A 23,900-nucleotide genomic window follows, 5' to 3' on the forward strand; every position below is an offset into this window, starting at 1 on the left:
TCCTTCAGTCCGGCGACGCTCCCAGACCCCGCCGCTTCGCGCTCGTATTTGATATTCCGTGAGCGCTCGGGTGTTCCCCTCCTGCTCTGACGGTGTGTTTTGGGGCAAAATGTGGCCACGGGCCGGTCTGCGTGTTCTCGACGGGATTCACGAATTAATGGCCGGCGGGGATATGAAGCAGCAGCTGGGGTAACTCGCAGGGTACTATGGTGGGACCTCCTGGGAAGCCAAAAGTTGGACTTCTCCGCCATGTCAGCTTGCTCCACAGAGGTAAGCTCCACGAGCGTTTTTATGTGTCATCACTGACACGAGGAGAGCGCAGCAGTTGTGTCTTTCTTTCTGTACTTTGTAAACTTGGAGTGCATTCGCGCATAATCACGAGTTAAGCCTGAGTCTCTTGAATCGCTTGACAGAAAGGACCGTTCTCACTTTGGACTGCGGCTGGTGTCCGCAAGAAAAGGAAGAGAAGAAACACGCGGAAGCAGTTCAAAGTAGTTTACGTGATCATTAGTGAGCGCACAATCTCATAATTCTAATGAAGTCAGTGCTTGTTTGCAGACATCAGCTCTCCCGGACTCTGGGGGAAAAACGCGAAAGATGCTCTTCTAGTCGTGACGTAGCAGCTCTGTGTCCTATGAGTGTCCCAGGAGAAGATAGACGGTCTATAATTAACTAAGGTAGACTTGAGCCAGGAGAGACGAGGCCTTATGCCGTTACTGGGATTTGTGGAACTCCATTACACAATCAGATCAGAGTCAAAGGACTTCTAATGGCAGCATAAGCTCTAAGACTAACTGCATAATGGCTCCCTTTTCTAAAAAGCACTGTTTAGATTCCAGATATTCCCTGGAGGTGGATTCAACTTGCTCTTCCCTGTTTAGTGATTTCATCAGAGAACTCTTTGTAATTAAAATAGTAAAACTTCCTGGACTAGCAAATATTAGATTATGTGATGTGCTTTTCAAAATAACTATTCTGATATGACTTTAATTTGCTGTAAAACTCTGCGATCTATCTGCTTTAAAACAAAGCAAAATCATTTACTGGGAGCACATAAGCTGCAGTAAATTCTACAATCCCACATTACATATGTAACGCACATACGTGTGTTTTTAGCAATTTTAGATTCCAACTGACCAGACATGAGATAAAAACAACAGCACGGGGAGCACAGGGAAGTGACAGCTCGGCAAAGTGTCCGAGAAACACCTTCAAACTTGCTGCTCCAATCGTTGAGTTCCTGAATGTATATGCACATAAAAAGCGTGTATTCAGTTTTATTTATACTGTGCCACTTCAGAATAATTCTGTATTTATTAATTTATTTAATCTATTCTCCTCGGTAGGAGATCTTCTATAGAATAACCTGGTCGTACTGGTGTAATGGCTCATGTCTCTTTTTCCAGCCATGGATCTTACCAGGACTTCTGCTGGCCTGAACACAGAGAGGTGGGCCTGGTGGGCCTGGGCAATCTTCCCCTGACCAGCCACCGCCATCATCTTATCGAGCTCCATACGCACATACGCACACACTGCAAAAGCCTGTGTTTGAGGTGACCCACCCCCACAGTAAGACAGCAGTCAAAGCAAACATGTCAGACAAGGTGAGTTTTAGCACGCCCAAAGTCAACCCCCGACCCGCTGCAGCTCCTTTGCTCCCCCCTCAGCCAGTGGACATCATCCGCACTAAGGCCCGCTCACGGCGGGTCAGACTCAACGTCGGTGGGCTTACACATGAAGTGTTATGGAGAACACTTGACCGGTTGCCCCGAACTCGTCTGGGACAGCTAAGGGACTGCAACACCCACGAGTCACTGCTGGAGATCTGTGATGACTACACCCTCACTGAGAACGAATACTTCTTCGACCGGCACCCGGTGGCCTTCTCCTCCATCCTCAACTTCTACAGAACAGGAAAGCTTCACATGATGGAGGAGATGTGCGCTCTGTCTTTTGGACAGGAGCTGGACTATTGGGGCATTGATGAGATCTACTTGGAGTCCTGCTGCCAGGCACGCTACCATCAGAAGAAGGAGCAGATGAACGAGGAACTGAGGAGGGAGGCAGAGACACTGAGGGACAAGGAGGGAGAGGAGGAGGAGCAGGGCTGCTGTCCTGACAAGAGGCAGAAGCTGTGGGATCTGCTGGAGAAGCCCAGCTCCTCTATAGCTGCAAAGGTAACAAGAGCTAAACACAGCCGGCACACATGATTGATGCTAGAACGTGAATGAAACCTGTGATAATGTCTCAGGTCACATTCAGGTTTCCTAAAAGTGCACAAGATGATATGTGGGCAGATTAGGTCTGTTACAAAGAAGAGTTATTTGGATAATAGAGAGAAGACATAAGACAGAGGAAGCTGCACGCTACCCTTCAGTATCTACTGAATCTGTGATGACGCTAATGAGAAGCAAGCAGAAGCACAGTTATGAAAGAAATGCACATTTCCTTGATTTTGTTATGATTCTCAATACTTTCAACTGTCAGAGCTAATATCAAAGAGTTTTATTATAACCAGTAACCTCTGGATCTTATCTCTCCTTTACCACAGCTCTTTATTTCATTGGTGCATGAAAAGGTTGTGCGATATAATAAACCGTACTCCAGCTCGAGTTTTTTGTCATTTAGCTTCAAAGTTGCTGCACCATAGGTGTGCTTCATGTTTTGAGGGAAAGATTTATGTATAACCAGTGAGAGCAAAGTTTCTGCTTGTAATCGAGCAGATGTTTTTATTAATCTGATGAAAAGAGTCAATAATTTGTTTTCAGGAAGAAAGAAAGTGGATTTCCAGTGAGTGAGGTTCACAACTGTGTCTGCGCAGTTTCTGTTCAGTAATGTTCTTCACTGAGTTCGTGCCGGACACACTGCAGGTTTACCACAGCAGCCTTGCTGTGCCTATTTTATTGTCTGCAGCAGAGGAGACAGACAGCTCCTCCAAGCAGAGCATCAGTTCATTACTAACGATGTGACAGCAGTGTCTTCTGCTGAAAACTAGTCTCTTCTTCAGTTTAAGAAATACAACAAGAGTCCAACAGTTAGGTCCTTGTATATTAGGACACTGACACACGTTTCGTTTTTTAACCTGTTTACTGAAACATTTTCCAGTTATAGTTCTATAACAGACATGGACATGATGTGTAGACTCCCAGCTTTCATTTCGAGGGAATCCACGTTCAAATTGGATGAAGAGTTTAGACATTTCAGCTCCTTAACATGTGGTACCCTCTTTTTAAAAGGACCAAAAGCAATTGGACAGTTGGCTCAAAGGCTGTTTCAGGTAGGTGTGGGCAGTTCCTTCCTTATGTCCTTATCAAGTAAAAGACCTGGAGCTGATTTGAGGTGCGGTGCTTGTATTTGGAGATTTTGCTGTGAACAGACAACATGTGGTCAAAGGAGCTGTCCATGCAGGGGAAACAAGCCATCCTGAAGCTGCGAAAGCAGAAACAAACATCCATCGGAGAAATTGCTACAATAGTGGAGTAGGAAAATTTACAATTTGGTACATCCTGAGGAAGAAGGAAAGCTCCAAAACACAAAAGGACCTGGATGTCTGTGGAAGACAACAGTGCTGGAAGTAGAATAGAAGTAGAATATTCTTGAATGACCAAGTCAGTCACCTGATCTTAACCCAACTGAGCATTTCACATGTAGAAGACAGACGGCCCACAAACAAACAGCAACTGAAAGCTGCTGCAGTAAAGGCCTGGGAGAGTCAGGAGGAAACTCAGCATCTGCTGATGTTCAAGACTTCAGGCTGTCATTGTCAGCAAAGGGTTTTCATCCCAGTATTAGAAATGAACATTTTCTTTTCAGTTATTTAATTTGTCCAATTACTTTTGAGCCCCTGAAATGAAGGGTGATGTTAAATGAATGCTTTAGTTACTTATGTTTTCATACAGTCTGTTTGTTCAACCCGCTGAATGAAAGCTGAAAGTCTAAAGTTCGACTGCATCTGAGTTGTTTCATTTAAAATGTACTGTGGTAATGTGCAGAACCAAAATCAGGAAAAACATTGTCTCTGTCCTGATATCTATGGACCTAACTGTGTGTGAACCTGCGAGAAGAAGAGGCAAGAACACAACAGAAGAATTAAAAGAGATATTGTAATATAGCTCACAGTCACTGTAAGCTTAGGAAAACCCACTTAGTCCAAAATAAAGATATAAAGATAGTGACAGTGGTTCTGCAGCACAAATGAGCTGCTGTGGTAGGTAAGGTCCTTGGAGCAGGATCTCAGCTTGAACCCTTCTGGAAAGAGACTTCAGATGTTGTTCTGGAGCCACTCTTACAGCTCGGCCTCTATCAGTGAGTCCACGTCTCTCTGACTTCTGGTACACTTTAAAGTCATCCACACGGGAGGTGGCTGGTAGTTTGTCAAGACCTGTCTGAGGGTGTTAGGGTAGTGGGGAAAGGATGTTACCTTCACATATGGTGACATACCTCCAACTCTATATTATATATATATGATCTAACTGTAGGAAAATGTGAAGAACAAACGGCTATAAGTGAAGAGGAGCTCATACACAGAAGTCAGTGGGCAAGGGAGCCAAGAAATCGGGGGGTGGATTTTATTAGTGACTCCCAGTTTCTGTCTGACTGACCGAAGAGCTTTGCATGCCAAGAGTAAGCAAGCAGGACAAAGATAGACTTTTCGTAGATGCAGCTTCAACAAACTGGGCTTTATTTGCTTCCGTCAACATGAGCAAACCCAACGTGTAAGTGACAAATACAAGTATAGAGACAAGGCAGTGCTGGTTGGCATAGCTGATCAGAGTTCCCTGTGTTTAGATCGTGTCGAGCAGATGGAGGGAGATGGCTACTTCATAGTTAGACTCAGTGAGAACCTCTTTATCCTCCACAGCAGGAGGAGGTCATGATGGAGGCAGTGAGAAAGAAACAGCATCGTTATAATAGCTGTGAGCCGAGTCGCTGTGACACGTGCATTTTACCTGGGAAGACTTTTTTGTTTTGTTGTCATGTTTTTGTGCTCATTTTATAAACAGTCTTGTTACTTTTTAAACTGATTTCCATCAATCAGATAAAAGTAACACACTGTGGAAACCAGTTCGAGACATAGCGAGTTATAGCTGACATCACTGATGTGCTGATGCAGGACTGAGTAAAATTAGTTTCATTACATGGCGATCAAACAAACCAAGCTTTATGTCGCACATGTGTGTGCGGGTGCTAATGGCTGACTGTGCACAAAGCAGCAGCGTTAGTAGCAATCACACAGAGTATTTTAATCTGTGCTCCTCAGTGCTCTGGAAGCTCAAAGCACCGTCCTCTGTTATGTGGAACAAAAGTGCCTCTATATGACTGGGACTTGGAGCTGTAGCCTCCGTACTGCATGAACAAAGTTCAGCCTCAACAATTTGATGCTTAACCTTTAGGACTGGACCGAACTCTTGTTCTTTTTATTGCCTTCGGTGCAGATATTATATTCAGATCTCACTGCAACATCACAAACGTTTAGCTGATTCGTTTCTGAAGTATCAGACTTAGGAAGTATAAGGTTAGGAAACATTTATAGTGACCAAGATAATCTATGAACTGAATTCCAACAGTGACTGATTATTTCTATTCAATTAAAAGAACAGAAACATTCAATTTAATATACTCGTATCATTTTCTACACAATATTTAAGGTGTCTTATATATGTCTATATAATCATTTCCTAATCACCTAACCAAGTTAGTGACAGCTAGTTCTTCCTTCTAAAAATATAACAGCACTGACCTTTAGCAGAGCCATGTGACCCGGCTGGAACCGTAGTGTCAGCAGGAGGGAAGCCGCTTAGGCCACTCTGCAGTGACACCAGCCATGTGGCAGTGATGCAGCAGCACTTAACCAATAGGAGGGCCTCTTTCCGGTGATGTGAGCGGCTCAGTGCTGCTGCTTATTAGAAAAGAAGCATCACCTGGCTATTTGTAAACCACTGCGCACAGTTTGTCATGTCCAGATGGTCAGCTGTACATCCACCAGCAATAGTTGTACTTTTATTGGATAATATGAGTATTAAATCTTTAAATAATAGAGATTAGTTTCATAAACTTTACATAATCTGTATAATCTTCTTATTTTTGGCAGAGATGTTTTAGCATGTCCTCGTTGCATCCTTTGTTTGACGCACACTCAGGCTGTAGTGTTGGGCTGTTCGGGTTCACTTCTCATCTCTTCCACATGTATTTAAAGCTTTTTGTGCTCCATTGTTATATGATCACCTGTGCATGCACTTATCCTGCACACAGTTTTGTGATGTATTATTATCAGTCCTTTATTTATGCAGGTAAAATCTCATTGAGATTAAAAGACAGTTATGACAGCACACCTGTAATGCAACTGTCCATAGAGAACTATGAGTCTGACTTAGGAGTACGGCTTAATCTCCTTTGGAGCTTTTACCAGGACTGCTGCTGCTGCAAATAGACTAACTGTTGGCAGGTTGGATAGTCTGTCCTGTCCACTGTCTGACCTGCAGTGGGGAAGGTGGTGGGGTGGAGCTGGATAAAGTCACAGACTCAATCTGGCTGTGCAGTTTCAGCATTCGTCCATTTTCTTCTGCTTGTCCGTTCAGCATCACTGATGACGCTGAGCGGTACACGTTCGTTCAGACACGGGGAAGGCCTCAGCTAGCCCGTGGATTCAAATCCAAACCTCATCTGGTCTCCAGCCTGACTCAGAACTGGTTGGATGAAATCCAGTCTAGAAAAACTGATTGATAAGAAGAACGAGATCTTTTTTGGAGTGGAGAAAATGGTTTGCTCACTTTGTAGTCAGGACATTAGAGACACCGCATGCTGTTTAGGGTAGTATGTTAATGCTTTACATACTGGCTTCACCTGTTCACACAATACCTGTCTCTGATAAACCACGGGTCCACATCTCAGCACTTTTAAAATGTTACTGTACTTTATGACCTTTTGCATGCTTGCTGGACCACACAAGGGGAAAGTCTGTGATCTTAACAGTTTATGTTCAACAATGACTTCTCACAGTCAGAGGCCTACTGCAGGGAGCTTCAGTGGTCTCAGCTGTCCACTTTGACTTAAATGTGTTCTTTATTTAGCAAAAATGGGAATTTGTATTTCATGTAAAGCTAATAGGTTGCATGTTATATTTCAGCTTGAAGAGTTGCAGCGTTTCTGCTCAGGACTGATGTGCCTCACTAGCATATCAGCTGTGTATACGTTGTATTGTGTGCAGAGGAGGAAAACCCGTCGATGATATGACACAGAGGCTTTTTAAGCCGACGGGATCAGTCAGAGACAGAATTAAAAGACTGTCCATTAGATTTTTGACAGCTGCTTCCTGCCTCATCTTTGACGTTGTACTTGCATTTTTCTATTTAAACCTTTAAACTGCGTTTGCTTACATTTAGGTCTCCATTAAGTAGATTATATAATAATACAAAATGATGGGATTAGTGTCTGATCCGCATGTCTCAAAGTGAGACGAAGGCTGTAAATCTGGTTCGCTAAAAAAGGATGCGTTCTGCTTTATGGGTTTGTTTGTGTCTTTTTGTGCACACAGTTTGTTAATGATGTGTGGACTCATGTAAAACACTGTGGAAGTGCAGGAATAATCCACAACAACCTGTGAGCTTAAAGAGAAACGAGTCATAACACACCCACAGCCACTTTACATGGAATACCTGTGTTCATGTAGCAGTTAGTAATCATTTCAACACTTGAATGAAATGTAATATTCACAGTGAAATCCTGAGTGAAATGCAGGACAACACTGAGTCACTGCATGTGTGTGTAAAGTGTCTGGTTCAGCTAAATAAGCTTGCCTGACAGCTATAAGCAGCTACTCAGAGGTCTATAGTTTACTGGCCTTGTGCCTTCACATAGGAGCGGTAGAGTGATTCACTAATGTACTGTAGCTTTCAGTTTGAAATGCTTCCATTCGGATGGGAATTTATGGCTGTGGCAGCACGAAGCCCAAAAGCCAAAGTGGTTTTTCTTCAGCCAAGTTCAGCCTGTCAGCTGTAAATCTTTGGTTGGCGCACATCTCCACCGTGAGTGTGCAGAGCTAACGTGCTAGCAGCCTCTTTCTGCAACTGTATACAAAAGCCACGAGGCATTACTAATCTTTCCTGCATCTCCTGTAGTAGTCAGATCTTTTATTTAGAAATATTTGGTACTGCTTACAAAATGTTACTGCAGTACAGAAAAAATAAATCAAATTCACTCCTAAAAGTCAAAGTACTTCCAGAAGCTTGTTCTTCCACTTTATTCCACATAATTTATGGACTTTTTTAGATTCAGATTTCTTTGTATGTGTAGATTACTTGGGCCCATTAGACATCTTTATGTACAGTTTACTGAGAAAATGTTGATGTATTCAGTCCTTATGTTTCCTGCTGTAGAGTCGAGCAGTGAGTTCAGCCACAGCAGCCTGTTCTGAAACGTGGTTATTACCGTCTCTCATGATGGATATGATACGCTCCACCAGCTCAAAGTAAGATTTACAAATGTGTGCACCAAGGAGTACTTTACAAACCTCGAAACATACGCAGCTTATTAAGTTCACCTTCACACATCTGACCATTTTCTCTTTCAAAACACTTTCTGTGTGTCTAACACGACACATCCCTCTCAGTGCGTGACGCCAGAACTGGGCTAGGACTTTTTCAAAAAAATCATTATTTTATGTTAGCGTAGAACTTTTCATAATTCTGACCAAAATAGTGAAAATCAATAAATGAATCCTCTTACAGAAACATGTGGTTTCAAAATGTGGAAAAATGGGAGTTATTCCTCTTTCTTGTTACAAAGACAAAGCCGAGACATTTATTCAGCCTGAGCTTCATATCTGTGGTCTGGACTGGGCTACATTCACATCAGCATCACGGCCAGCCAATAAGTAATTATTCCAAAACAACTGAACTGACTTGAGTTCAGTTATGTTAAATGCATCGTGGGCAACAGTTGCTTTAAATGTAACTGGTTTGTGGCCCCAGATATTAGCCCACTGCACAGAGTTTCCCTAAGACGAAATGAAGCGTCACTTGTTTTACCGTTTGTTCACAAAATCACACGTGCAAATAGTTTTTATTTGTTTTTATGTCAGACTGAGAAGAATCAAACGAGGGCTGTGGAACATCTCGAGTAATGAATGTGGAAATAAGTGAAGCTCAGAATCAACTTCAGTGTAACAAGAGATAAAAACATGTGACCCATGAAAGCAGCGTCTTCAAATAGAAACCATGTTGACCTCTGCAGAAACAGCCACTGTCCAACAGCTCCTGCGCCTGTTGTTCCACAAATAACTCCACGTATTGATCACAGCTTGGATTTCTCTGCTCAATCGCTTTATCCAGTCTTTCATTGCAGCTCGTCTTCTTGTTCTATAAACTATCAGATTTCCATTTTGGTCACAATCTGAGAGACGTTTTTCCTCTCTTTGTCTCGCTCGTTTGTTGTCGACCCCGGCCGTGAACATTTTTCCCTCACACTCGGACAAGAATGAAGTAAAAAGCGATGCAGTATTATTGAACGTGTGTCAATGCTGCACCAGAATTTAGTGATGTCTTCTCATGAAACTGGTCTGGTAATTCTGTTAAAAAGACAATCAAACGGCAGTCAACACGGGCTCTCGCCTCGGTGACGAAAGGATAAATAAACGAGCAGTACGTCTGCTGTTAGAGGGGGAAACGTTAACCGACGGTTGAACATGCAGCTGAGTATCTGTGTCTCCATTCAGTGCACAGAGTCCATTCACAGTCACTGAGCTCAACTCTGAACTGGACTCAGAATCTTTTGTCCAGTGTCATTGTGTCCTTTCAAATTATGAATCCTGTTTTGTTTCCTTACTTGGAATCTTTCTTAATGAACAGACTTCTTATCTTTATGTTTTGTTTGCTTCATGAACCAAATAGAGATGACATGCAGTACCCATAACACCGACTTTTAACACGTTCACTTAAAGAGATTCGTTGTGACGAGTGGAGTCCATTTCTTTGTCAGCGACTCAAACTTTTATGTAAAAAAGTGTTGCTGAGCACCTGAATGTCAAACGTGGAGACTCACTATATGGCTTCTAAAGCAGCTTGTCTGTTCTTGGTACTGCTTAGAATCTTCCCTGAGTGTCAAGGTCACAGCATTTGGCAGCCACTAAGCCATTAAGACGCTGCAGGGTGGACACCGTTTGATATATCTGCCTTATACTCCCCTGTGCTTTGTCCCTCTTTGACTTTCTATTTATCTCCTCTTTCTTCTTTCTCAATGTTTCGTAGTTTATTCCCAGTTTTTACTTTTGTCTAAACTCTGTAATGATGTAATGCTCGGTGTCTTTTATCGTTACCGTGATTGGCCAGAAGCTCCCCCACTGAAAATAGCTCAGATAATCCATCACATGGTTTCACAGACACCAGGACAGTTGTGGTGGTGGAATAAGAACAAAACTACAGATACAGAGATTAATGATGTTCCTTTTTTAACTGATCATTTCCTGCTCATCAGTCACACAGTGTTAGCTATCAGTACAGCGCTCAGTCCATGTTCCAGTGTTTAAATAAATAACTCAGCACGTCTTTAATGTGGCCTACACACTTTTATAAAGTTTAAAACAACTGCACAAGCATAAAAACTGTTATATTTATTGGGGTTGGAGTGCTGCTGACCTCTTGTCATGCTTTGGGATTGTCAGGCCTTCCATAGAGGCTTCTCCAAGGTAGTTACAAAATGTGCCCTCGTCCAGGCCCCTGGCTGAATGAGGCTCGTCCTGACTCTGATAAAACTCTACATGTTGTAGCCTATTCTGGTTAACACACATCACACTGAAGTCGCAAACAGTGCAGGAGGATTAGGCTCTGCAGCCGTCCTGGGAATTCAAGCATCGTTGATAATCAGCATCATTTACACACACCGTCCAGCTGCAAGGCAAACAGTGCAAGAAGTTTTAAATGTTCCCAAGACAAAGTTTGGTCTTTGCAGAAGCTTGTCCACAAGGGCTGATCCTTTCAGCACTGTTGCAAGTGATGTTAAACACAAGCATGGATGACAAGCTTCTATTTAATGAATGTTGCTAATCTTGTTACCGAGCTCAGTCCACAGATTCAGTAACATTAGCAAGTGGTGGAGGCCAGCAGGTGCAGGTGGAGGCCAGCAGGTGCAGGTGGATGACGGAAAGGCAGGAGGAGCAGAGACCCGAGGCGGTGAAGTGAAGAGGGGGTCAGATATAAACCAAGTTTAGGTGGAGTTTGTTTTCGTTGTGCTGACTTTTTACAGTCAGTTACAATAACTCGTACTGCTGCTAGCTAGCATGACGGAGTTTCTATACTGCTGGGCGGGTGCTTTTATCTTATTTTATTTGGAAGGTTAGTTAGTAGAGATGCCAACCGTCCCTTAAAATACGGAATCGTCCTGTATTTAGAAACAGAAGTACACGTCCCGTATTGAGCTAATAAGGGACGCACTTTGTCCCGTAATACAGTGAGAATCAAAAGTAGTCTATAAATGTTAATGGAATTAACGCTTTGTTTGAAAACATAATTCCCAGCCCCTCTCCTGCTTTGTGACCAATGAGCTGACAGCACACTTATGACAATTCGAGTATGACAATTCAGATTACCGCTCATCTCATTGGTCGAGGAAAGGTCGCTTGCGGAGAAAATACCGGAAGACAACAGATGACCACAACAAGAAGCATGGCCAACAGGGAAACAAACGCCGACACTGCGGTGCAAGTCTCGGATGACAGTACACCTAAAGCTGGGCAGACACTGTGCGATTTTTTCAGTCGCGTTATTCAGCTCCTGCTCAAACTGCACGATTGACTCGCAGGGGTTAGAAGTTTGCAGGTCACGATGCAGGTCTCACACTATACCGCCCGATGCTCTGATGCGACCTGAGTGCTCACACTGTGCCTCCATAACATGAAGGTTATAACAGAAAATCTGTCGCTCGCTCTCTCTGTCTTTCACTCACACAGACACACCACCACCATCAACTTTGCTAAATTGCTAATGAAAAACATTGATCAGGCAGCTGTGATTGAGCAGCAGAGTAAATCCAACTATTTTCACGGTTGTTGTGGTCGTGATCATTTTGTGAGGCCACATCGAAAAGGCTCGGATGAGCTTTCCAAAGTTCTACAAGTTGTGCCTCCATCGCTTGTGTCCAGATCACACGCTGCACAGCCGTGCTGCGCCGTCTTTTTCACCGACGTTTACGTGTTTGCGCGCGAGCAGTGTGAGCGGCTGTGATGAGACCCTCACGAGCGATTGATGATCGGGAGCTGGTCGTGAGGTGTTAATCGTTTCTCGTTACCCCACGTATACTACACGATGCACGATGAAGGCCAAAATCGGGCCGATCACCAAATCGGTCGCACAACTCAAAAATCATCTCAAAATGGGCCAAAAATGCTGATGTTTGCTGGAGCCACAGCTGTAAAGCTGCTGGTCATGATGTCGGTTTGGATATGTGGTGAGAGGGAAACATGAAGATGAAACCAGGAGATGTCCTTACTGAACCATCAGAGCTGTGATAGAGAAACAGGTTTACCTTTTAGGTGACATGAATGAGTTGAAGTTATGAACTGTTTCTGAGAGACAAATAACACCAGGATCCTTTTCTAAGCAGCTGACAGCTGGTAACTGTGCAGGGGCGGGTCTAGCAAAGTGTTGCCAGGGGGCCAGGTAGGCATTAACAGGGAGAGGGGGGCACAAAGACATACTTTTCTTTCTTATTCTCATTTAAAATTTCTTGCTTTTAAAAAATAATTATGTGAATCTTACAACAAATGTTTTCATCTGATGTAAAATGTATAGAAATCATTATTGTACATAGTAATTTTTTTAGGGTCCCATCATAATTTCTTCAGAAGTAACTAAGTACTGTATATGGTGCCAGTATTTCCCACTTTTTCTAGATACTGCACCAGTACTGTGTGTAAAATGGCACCAAAAAGTCAGTTAAGTTTTATTCTTTCTCACCTGTCTTTCTGTCTCCTTTCACTTTTTAAAGGTTGCCATGTTAGAAAAAATATTTTGCCCTGCCATGCTGTTTATTGATGTGGCAAATGAATAGTTTATGAAAATATATCTAAATCTGTCATCAGTAATGATCATGTCTCACCTCTAGCCTTCTCTGTTTTAATTTCAGGTTTTCACCATGTGTTGTAGATAGTTCAGGAGGTTAACTGACCAAGCAGTCTACTTTCGGGTACTGTTTAGAATACCAGAACAGGGAGGATGGTGTAGGTTTAAGTTTATTAGACTGATTTCCCGGGCGGCCACCTGAACTCACAACTCCTTGTCGCTTGGCCAGGGCCCGGGGGCGCCGACGGTCCGGGCTGATCCCCTCTCCTGCTCGCGGTGGGGGGAGTAGGTTCGGCCGGATGGCTCCCCAGCCTCAGTCGGGCGATGGGGGTATGTGGCGGGGCGTGGCCTGCGGTGCCGTGCAGGGAAGACGGACGCACCTGCACGGCATCTGCAATCACGCCCCGCCGAATATTGTAACGGGTGCTGTGTTTGAGGTTGTTGCGATAACGTTGAGCGGGCAGCGGGAGAGCTGCAGCTCTGTGAGCACTGTGAACAGCAACCGTGTGAGTCAATGAAGTATGCTGCAAAGCATGAACTCGCCCCCGGGTCTGCCGTGGTCATTTACAGTGGTCAACTCCACTTTTCTGTCACTGTTCTAACAGTTACCGTGTTTTATGCTGCATTTCTATTGTGTTCTGAGTTTGTATGGCTGCTATACTGGCAACACTGGTCTCCCTGTGAAAGAGATTTGGTCCCAGTAGAACTCCCTGGTTAAATAAAGGTCAGATAAATGCAGGGGGGGTGTGGGAGTTTGTCCAGTCGCTCTGTCTGATTTCATGGAGCAGTGCTTCAGGAGGATGGCTTCTTGGGCTTGTTATTACAGGCTGTTGGGTCCCAGTAAAGCCACAGTGAGGGCTGATTCTGATCTGGTTTTTTGGAAGACACCGTTTCCAGGTACAGTCGGAGGTATTGGGTTTGGTGGCTTTAGAATCACTTCCCAACTCTTCAAACACACTAACCCTGTCAGTAAATGGACTGGTTCTCATATAGCGCTTTTCTACTGGATCACTCAAAGTGCTTCATACAACATGGTTCATTCACTCGTTCATACAAGCACTTTTTTCTACACCTCAGTGCTTTCTGACAGTCACACACATTCGCACTCCAGTGGCGTATGAATTGGAGCACTCTTGGGTTTAGTGTCTTGCCTGTACTCAAACATGCTAGCTGCAGCAGCCATGGCTCTGCTGCTGACAAGCGTGGAATGAAATCTTTGTTTTGTTGTGTTTCATTTGGATAAGGATTCAAAGCTGATTTCACTTTTAGTCTTTTTAAGCAATTATGAAATGACAAAACATTCAGTTTGTAATCAGTTGCATCATAATGATCATTATAATTTTTCACCTGAAGAATGAACAATGATTTGCAATAATAACATGCAAATACTTTAAAAGTAATCAGTTTTTTCGTGTGACATTTGTACCTTTATCTACTCCACTGACACACAATACGTATTATGTGTTGAAGCCACTGAAATGTAAGCTAACAGGAAATTGAGTTGTCCCCAGAGAACAGTGCAGTGGTCTTTTGTCAGATATCACGTCAGATGTATTTAAAGACAAAAAAATAATCTTGCATCGTCTATTTCCGCCTGTTGCTTGATTCTTCCTGTTGGGGGAGGAAAGAATGAGTAACCAATTCTAACCTTCCTCTCTATCCTTTCTATGTATAGCAGCGCAATCCTATTACAATAAACCTGAAATGTCCTACCAAGGGCTACACTGAGAGGACTCAGAACACACATCCTTCAGCTTCGTTACTCTGCTTTCCCAGTTAGAGTTTTTAAATTGGCTATAAGTAATAGTTGAATCCCCTGGGCCCCTTTTTCCATTCAGTCATTCTCTGAGAAGAAGGTTTTATCTTTATTGAATTGAAAAGGCGACAAAAAGGACAAAATTGTTTCAAACCCTAGGAAACCAAGTGTGAAGCTAAACACGCAGGAGCAAAAACTAACTTTTGTTTCCATTTTCCTCCCCAAAAAAGAAAGAGACGAGTGTTTTTAGGTGTTACTCACTTTGTTTTGCACCGTGTATTGTAGTGCTTTGTCAGATTTTGGAATCATTTCCAGTTGCAGTTAATGTCAGAAGGTTTGTAGTCTTGTGTGTTTTTGTGTTCTCATTAAAATACAAATCTGACATCATGTGAGCACATCGCCGTGATTTTCTGAAGAGACACAGGAAACACTGTAAAATGTTTTTTTGCAGGTTGAATAAAAGCTGTTGTCTTATCACCGCTGCAGGTCTCCTCCTACATGACAAGTTCCACGTGAAAGTGTCCGTGCCAGAATTTTTCACAAAGCTGCTTAAAACATTAAAGTCAGCGTCTGTTTGCTGTAACCTGGCTTACAAAGACAAAAGCAGAAAATGCCCATATGTGGTGATGTGTGGATCGTAAGAGCTTTTCATTTCTGCTTGGACATAATGAACAGATGAAAGTTAAGGGCTGACTGTCACTGTGGATGCACAACTTCCAAAGCTAAATCTTCTTAAGGGCCTTAATCAAAAAGGCCTGACCTTTAGTAGCTTTTCAAATAGCACCACCTTCAGGACAAAGTTGGTACCACCATGAAGGGTAACAAAAAAGTCTCAAAAATGTCTCATGTAGTCTAAGAAACTTCTACTCTAGAATGTACACGTCAGTGATTAGTAGCAACAAACAGGGTTTGTCTTATTAAAGAACGTGTTACTGTTTACAGGCACAGAAACAGATGTAATAGAAGACATGTATGAAGCTAACACTATGCCCAGCTAATGTAATAACCTGCTTTTGTCTTGCAGATCCTGGCCATGATCTCCATCCTGTTCATCGTCATTTCCACAATTTCACTGTCCCTCAACACTCTGCCAGAGCTGCAGGTTGTAGATGAATTTGGCCAGTTCAGTGACAACCCCACTTTAGCCCACGTCGAAGCCGTCTGTATTGCCTGGTTCACCATGGAATACATGTTACGGCTGCTCTCAGCACCCAATAAGTGGGTCTTCATGAAAGCACCACTGAACATTATTGATTTGCTGGCAATACTGCCTTACTATGTGACCCTCTGTCTAACTGAATCTAACAAGAGCGTGCTGCAGTTCCAGAATGTGCGGCGTGTGGTTCAAATCTTCCGTATTATGAGGATCTTGAGGATTCTGAAACTGGCCAGGCACTCGACGGGGCTCCAGTCTTTGGGCTTCACTTTACGAAGGAGCTACAACGAGTTGGGACTGCTGATCCTGTTTTTAGCCATGGGCATCATGATTTTCTCTAGCTTGGTATTCTTTGCTGAAAAGGATGAAGATGCTACAAAATTCACCAGCATCCCTGCTTCGTTTTGGTGGGCAACCATTACTATGACGACTGTCGGGTATGGTGACATTTACCCACAAACCCTGCTTGGTAAGATTGTAGGAGGGCTTTGCTGCATAGCAGGCGTGCTTGTCATTGCTCTTCCTATTCCAATCATTGTGAACAACTTCTCAGAGTTCTACCGAGAGCAGAAGAGGCAAGAGAAGGCCATCAGGAGGAGGGAAGCTCTAGAACGAGCAAAACGGAGTGGAAGCATTGTTTCTATTAACCTAAAGGATGCTTTTGCCCGCAGTATGGAATTAACAGATGTGTTGGTAGAAAAAAGAGAGGACAGTAAATGTCCCGTTGAAAATCACCTGTCACCCAGTCGCTGGAGCTACCACAAGCACTACCACAATGCAGAGGCAGGTAGCCCTGGCAGGTCTCAACAATACCAAGAAGTGGCCCGGCAGGGCTCCCCAGAGCGATTCAAGCCCACGTCGAATAAAACTACTCCTCAACACCTCAGTGCAAAGCGGCTAGAAGATACTTACAACAAGACAGCAGCCATTCAAGAGCAGCAGGAAAAAATTCGAGAAGAACAGATTGAGATGAAAGAGTTCTCATCCACTCTGGCCCAGCAAGCATCACCTAAAGTCAGTTGTTCCAGGGAATCTTCAACTGCAGCGGATAATTTTGCACTGGAAAGAGGGGAGCGAAGCTCACTGCTCCCCAGTGTTGAAGGAGGTCAAGCTGGTACTCGACATCAGTGTATTCCACCTCCCTTGGACCTAAGTCAGATCAGCAATATGGAGGTAAAGCAGGGCCCTGACAGCATTCAGCCAATGACATTCATCAAAGAGGGTTTGTATGAGTTCACATCTAACCCCAAAGGAAGGTTGACTGGGGATCTGAATTTGTTCTCACAGAGTGCAGAAAGCTCTGGGATGACCTATGATAGCACCGGCACAGCTTTGGAAGATCACGGCAGCCCTCAAAACACAAGAGCCCTGAAGCTTGACTTCATTGCATCGAAAGATGATGTCCTCGTGGCAGTGATGACACCTGTGGCGACACCCATCCCCACTGGCTCTGCAAAGTGTGCTCAACTACTTACTGACGAATTGGTTTCCAGGTTTTCTCCATCTCCCAGTTATACAACACAGGAAACTAAGTCTCCGCTGGCTATCCTGCAATCTCCATCCCTGGCTCAGCAATATATCAGTCCCAGCACCCCCAAGGGGGGAGGTGAAAGCTCAGCAGGCAGGAGCTTAGAAGGTGAAGGGCAGCTCACTGGCTTAAGCCACCTGGGCAGGAATCACATGGAGAGATCTACTGCTGCCTCGGGTGGTGGTGCTAGTCCATTGTCAAAAGCATGCTCACTCAACAGCACCCAAGACCTAGTAAGTAAGGAAGGAGTGGCCGATGGAGGATTAGAGGAAGCAGAACAGAGAGTAGAAAAACGAGAAAATCACATTGTTCTGGATGGAAGCCGAACGCCGCCCTGTGAAACGAACATGTGAGCTTTAAAGAAAAATGCAGACAGGGCCAAGGCAAAGCAAAGGCTGATGGGATGCTTGACAGGAAGTACCAGGAATAACCTGTGACAGATGCTGTGTGTGTGAGCACTGGACTTTTTGACAAAGACATTAAACAAATCTATCATAAAAGCTGTAACTCTTCCGATCTCACGACACATTCGAACGGTCGTTCCTTTTTTGACCTTGGTTCTGCTGTCATGACTTTATTACTGGAGGACATTCATAAGCACACGCATGCCTGACTGGGCACTGTTTGAACTTGAGTCTAAGTGACACCGTGTGGTGTCAGTGTTACTGACTGATTTTGTTTAAATGAGACATGAACAGTGGCAACCTGACCTGTGTTTTAGGCCTTGTCTGAATGATAATGTTCGGGACTATCCTGAAGAGTCAGATATTCAGTTTCCTAACACTTGCTCCCCAAGGCCGGATTTGAATGGACAGTTATACCAAGGAAAGACAGACCGTGAAAGGAAATTATATTTTTTATATTTACAAATTTTAAAAATCTATCTTTTGCAAGACTTGCAAGAAAAATCAATGATCAGTCATTATTCTGTGTTGTAGATCTTCCTTACTCATTATTACATTCTTGTAACGGGACAACCACAAGCACATGATACAAGACAAAAGTCCCACATAGTACTGCATTGTCCAAAAGAACATATGTATCTGCTGTTGAGCACTGTGATCTATGCTCTAACTTTAAGTATTTCTATATATTTCAGTTTTATGTTGTTGTTTTTGTTCTTGGTTACTTTTTGTTGTATTTTTCTTTTCATTTTTCTTGTTCCTAAATATGTGAAATGGAGATACAATCTCTACTATATTCACTGTTTGCACAAATTTCCATCCATCCATGTTCTACTGCTTGTCCCTTGTCGCGGGTGAGAGGTCGGGTATACCCTGGACAGGCCACCAGTCTGTCCCAGGGCTTCCACCAATGTCCAGCATGAAATATCCTAACAACGAACATTAGTCAAAAACAATACAAACCCATACTGAGACACACGATTTGAGACAGAAAGACAGAAAGGAAACCTCACACAGTTTCCATGATTACTCACTTGTGGTTCATCATACACTCCTTTAATTCCCAGTTCCCACACATACTGTGTGCGTGATAAAGGTTTGACGAACCTCAGATCTGACTTTGTTTTTGGATTCTTTATCAACACAGTGGCCAGGTGCATAGTGTATTCAGGAAAATGAGTTGTGGAAGTAGAGTTCATGAAAAGCAACCATTGTCTTCTTTCTTTATTTTTGTCTCTGTGAGACTAGTGTCTTATCATAACATCAGCCCTATCTAATCGTTTTAATCTTGCTAGTGTACTCACCAAGCTAAGAATGAGATCTGGTAACATGGAGACTTTCATAAAAAAATAAAAAGGCCAACCAGTCAGCCATCAGGAGTCATATTCAATTGCCCTTGTTTACTTAGCTAGTCTTAGCATGTTTCAAAGAATGTGTCTGATTTGAGTGCCGTACAGCAACAGGCTGTTTTTGGCCACGCTGTTAAAAATGTTCACTGAGACAGTAACAGCAAGCCGGAGTAAAAACGGCCAAAATGTGACTTAAAGTAAGAATTTAGAAAACTGGAAGCTGTTGGTTTACAGTGAGACGACTCAAATGGCTTGTCTGATAGAAAATACTGTGGCTATTAACCATTTGTCTTCCATGCTTTAAGCGTATAATAAATATGACACAAAAAAGTATGTTCCAATACATGGAACAGCATGTCAGAGATAACTAGATATCTTTCTGCAACAGGTCACATTTTGCAGCATGCAAGCTAGCATGCTATTTTGACCACACTTCTGAAAATCTCTTGCATCGATGTCAGCATGCTAGCAGAATTCAGCAGCTGTACTCGTCGTATCACGAGTTATACAACAGCTGCCAGAGTAAGACCATGTGGAAAGAGACAAACGAGGTCTTCTTAGTGAGAGGAGGTGCAGGCTCAAGCATCTGGACTTCAGTTATTGCAAAGACACATCGCTTTAAACCAAGAATAATTGTAATATGATGAGTGCAGAGAGATAAATAGAGGGAGTGTGTCTGTGTGACCTTTAGGTGCTGACTGTATTATAAAGGTAGAACAATAGTTCCCTTTGCAGGGAGTCACTTGAGTAAAAAGACCTGACGTCACTTTAAGCATTATCTTTGGGAACCTTTGACATTTTTCTTTTGTTTGTGTTTTTAAAGATCAGATTTGCATTCATGTGAATGAACCTGACAGATTCAAATGCACATTTAACTGTGTGAATAGAGCAGAGTGAGCAGGTGGTGATTAGGTCACATGCTAACAGGGGAATGGTACTGTCTTATCTGTGTTCCCTGATGAGCTTATCAGTTGTTTCACATTTTTGTTGTTGGTTAAAACTTTGAGCTGTGTGTTGTTCTTAACATCTCAGTACATGAAGTTTTTAAAAATATGTGCCTTTTCATAAATAGATCATTTATGAGAAGGTGAAAAAAACTGTTAGATGTGGCCCGACTTTTTCTTTGTCTTCTTTTCTCGTGCTCTCTCTTTGTCCTTGTGCAGTAGATGTAGTTAAATGAAAATCCTCACATTTTCTGGATTTGCGTACCTTTACAACTTTGTATTATTATCTCATCAACGTTATCGCACCCCATAGCTCATCGTTCCAACCTCACAGTGCCACACTGTCATTTGATTTCATCAGCTGAAAGCAGCACGTTCGGTGTGTGACTCGAGTGCAGCAGCAGATTACTGACAGCCAAACGGACATAACGTCTAAAAACACGGCTTTTTATGTCGTGCAACTGGACTCAGCTAGATTTATGTTATGATAAATTGCACAACATTAACTAAATGTTAATTCTTCCCAAGTATATATCCAGCCTAACGTAGATCAAGACAAACTCAGAGAAGTTTAAAAAGAGCACCGGTTCTAACAAACGTTGGTTTGTCGCTGCTGCAGGTCGGGAAGCATGAGAACAGTGTTATGGCTTTCACAACCTCATCTCCACTCATTTGTCGGAGAATTGTTATTTATATTTGTTCATTCAGATTGTGTACAGTAAACATACAACTATAAAGCTTCTCGATCTGTCCTGCCAGCTCCACTTCTTTAATGCCCCACTCGTCCATCCTCATATACTTTATTGAATTGTAGCCTGTGCAATGATTAGTATGAGTTATTATATATAGCTCAGTGTAATGATAGTAAATGATAAAGAGTTTTGATTCAGTTATCAAAATGCAAGACAAATAAATGTGGTCATGTGACCTCATCTTGTTGTGTGTATTTTTGTGTCTGTATTTGTGCCACATCAGGTAGTTTTGCTAATATAACCACTACAAATTCTGCAAATCAAAACACTTCAACTTTATTTGCTCAAACATAGTACTTTACTTTTAGATTAATTAAATGTTTCTGCAGCATCACAGTAATTCTAACTCCTACGGTTTTCATGTGTTGGCTGAGTCTTTCTGAAACGATGAAATAATGTCAAGTTTCTAATCTTTGAGTTTTTATTGTTTGGCAGAAACAGGCCAGCCTTCCACTCCCACTAATGTGATTGTTTTCATTACATAACAACAAGTAATTCAATATTCAAAAACAACAAACAAACAAAGGTCAGCGTTCATATATCCTGTACTTTCATTACATGTAAAATTGATGGTATTTATAATTTATTAAATACTACTAAACTAAAATGAATGTTTCAATAATTATATGAGATAATGATCATAATTAAGACAAAAAAGCGTGGAATAATATCAAATCAAAATTTATTTATATAGCACATATTAAAACAACAGTGTTGACCATAGTGCTTCACAGTCAATAAAAACATGAGACAGTTAAACAAACAATAAAAGAGGACAACAAACAATAGGTAACAACGCAACAAGCTAAAACAGCCAACTAGACTGAATCAAAAGCCAAAGTAAAAAAATAGGTTTTAAGACGTAATTTAAAAGACTGGATAGACTCGGCAGTGCGAATATGAACGGGGAGGTTATTCCAGAGTCTGGGTGCCACGGATGCAAAGGCCCGGTCGCCTCTCGACTTCATTCGAGTCCTAGGTTGTGCTAGGAGCCTGTGGTTGGACGATCTAAGTGCTCTGTTGGGATTGTATGAATGGAGTAAATCAGAAAGATAACTGGGCGCTAAATTATTCAAAATATTAAAAGTGAACAAAAGAATTTTAAAATCTATACGATATTTAACAGGGAGCCAATGTAATTTGGCTAAAATTGGAGTTATGTGTTCATGAATTCTCGTACCTGTTAAAAGACGCGCAGCTGCATTTTGAATTAACTGGAGTCGGCAAAGAGAGGAGTGTTGGAGGCCCGAGTAGAGGCAGTTACAGTCGTCCAGTCTGGATGTAATAAATGCGTGGATAAGCTTTTCAAGGTCCTTTAAAGGAAGGAATGGCTTTGCTTTGGAAATCTGACGCAACTGGTAAAAGCTGTTTTTTACCACAGTGGAGACCTGTTTCTCGAGTTTAAAAGAGCCATCCAGGAACACTCCGAGGTTTCTTACAGTGGACGAAAGATGGCTAGCGAGAGGGCCTAGGGCATCAGCTAACTGGTCTAGCGGAGTGTGACTACCAAAGACTATGATTTCGGTCTTATTCTTGTTCAATGTAAGAAAATTATGTGATAACCAAATTTTAACTTCATGCAAACAGTTGAACAGAGGTTGCAAAGAAGCAGTCACATCGGATTTCAAAGGTGAATAAATCTGGATATCATCGGCATAACAGTGAAAGGAGATGTTGTATTTACTAAAAATTAATCCCAAGGGCAACATGTACAAAGAGAAGAGAGCAGGACCGAGCACGGACCCTTGAGGCACACCACAATACATAGGGGCAGAAGCCGAGGAGTGTTGCCCCATAGCAACAGAGAACGACCTCTCTGAGAGGTAGGATTTAAACCAAGATAAAACCGTACCTTTGAGACCAACAACATGTTCCAATCTTGATAGAAGAATGTTGTGGTTAACCGTGTCAAAAGCAGCAGTCAAGTCAAGTAAAACTAAAACCACAGAATATCCAGAATCTACAGTTAAAAGAAGATCATTAAAAACTCTAAGTAAGGCTGTCTCTGTGCTGGGGCGAGGTTTCAAACCAGACTGAAACTTGTCATTAATACCATTTGCATCTAAAAAGGCCTGAAGTTGTTTTAGAACTACCTTTTCCAATATTTTGGAAATAAAAGGGAGTTTGGAGATCGGCCTGTAGTTGGTGAGACCAATTAGGTCAAGATTTTTCTTTTTCATAATAGGTTGCACAACAGCATGCTTAAAGACAGATGGTACACAACCTGATGACAATGATGCATTCAGCAGAGATAAGATACAAGGACCAATAATATGTAAAGCTTCCTTAAAGAAACGAGAAGGAAGAATATCATGCGGGGAACCAGAGATTTTGAGATGATCAATTATATGTTTTAAAGCAGAATAAGACACTGGCTCAAACTGTTGAAGGACAGTCAAGCATTCAGAAGCTGGAACTGGGTCTAAAACTGATGATGGATGAGATGGATGAGAAGCCCTTAGAGCTGAGATTTGTTCAGAGTAATACTTTAAGAATTTATCACAAAGAGCAGGGGAGGCATCCCTATAAGTGGTAGTGCAAGGGTTTATCACAGTTAAAAGTATTAAAAAGTGCTCGGGGGTTGTGGCTATTAGTCATAATAATGCCAGACAAAAAGGCAGATTTGGCAGCTTTAACAGACTTTTGATACTTAGATAGTGAATATGTGGGACACTTTACCAAGAGGCCTGAAAAATGCATCATGACTCTTTTTCCATGTTGGACAAAAAACAAGAAGGAGCCTGAAGCTCTCTGTTTGAGGCCCATGCAGCATCAGAGCAAACAGAAGGAGCTGTTGGAGACAGGGCACTGGAATTATGGTGCTGTCATTTGGGAAAAACGGAAAGTTTAAAATAGATCCACTGCATTTTCCTGTTGAAAGGAGCCAGCTGAGGTGTTGGAGCACCTAAATGCCACCTAGAGATGCCAACCGTCCCTTAAAAAACGGAATCGTCCCGTA

The 23,900-nt window shown here is 42.5% G+C and overlaps 1 protein-coding gene across 1 annotated transcript; it reads left to right on the forward strand.

Annotated features, from left to right (window-relative positions):
- Positions 1–21,121, forward strand: LOC309694169 (potassium voltage-gated channel subfamily B member 2-like). The gene is made up of 3 exons (XM_082514011.1): positions 1–270; positions 1,407–2,177; positions 15,833–21,121. The coding sequence occupies exons 2-3, from the start codon at positions 1,593–1,595 to the stop codon at positions 17,843–17,845; spliced, it is 2,598 nt and encodes an 865-aa protein (XP_082370137.1). The 5' UTR covers positions 1–270; positions 1,407–1,592; the 3' UTR covers positions 17,846–21,121.
- Positions 21,122–23,900: the final 2,779 nt, after the last annotated feature.

Source organism: Aulonocara stuartgranti, assembly GCF_965226115.1.
Source record: "Aulonocara stuartgranti genome assembly, chromosome: 18".
In the NCBI taxonomy this organism is placed as follows: Eukaryota; Metazoa; Chordata; class Actinopteri; order Cichliformes; family Cichlidae; genus Aulonocara; species Aulonocara stuartgranti.

What these genes read in the sequence shown, in the direction of transcription:
- LOC309694169 (XM_082514011.1), top strand. Translation starts at nt 1,593, where the DNA reads ATGTCAGACAAGGTGAGTTTTAGCACGCCCAAAGTCAACCCCCGACCC. An exon ending in GCTCCTCTATAGCTGCAAAG is followed by an intron (nt 2,178 to 15,832) that starts GTAACAAGAGCT and finishes TTTGTCTTGCAG; the next exon opens with ATCCTGGCCATGATCTCCAT.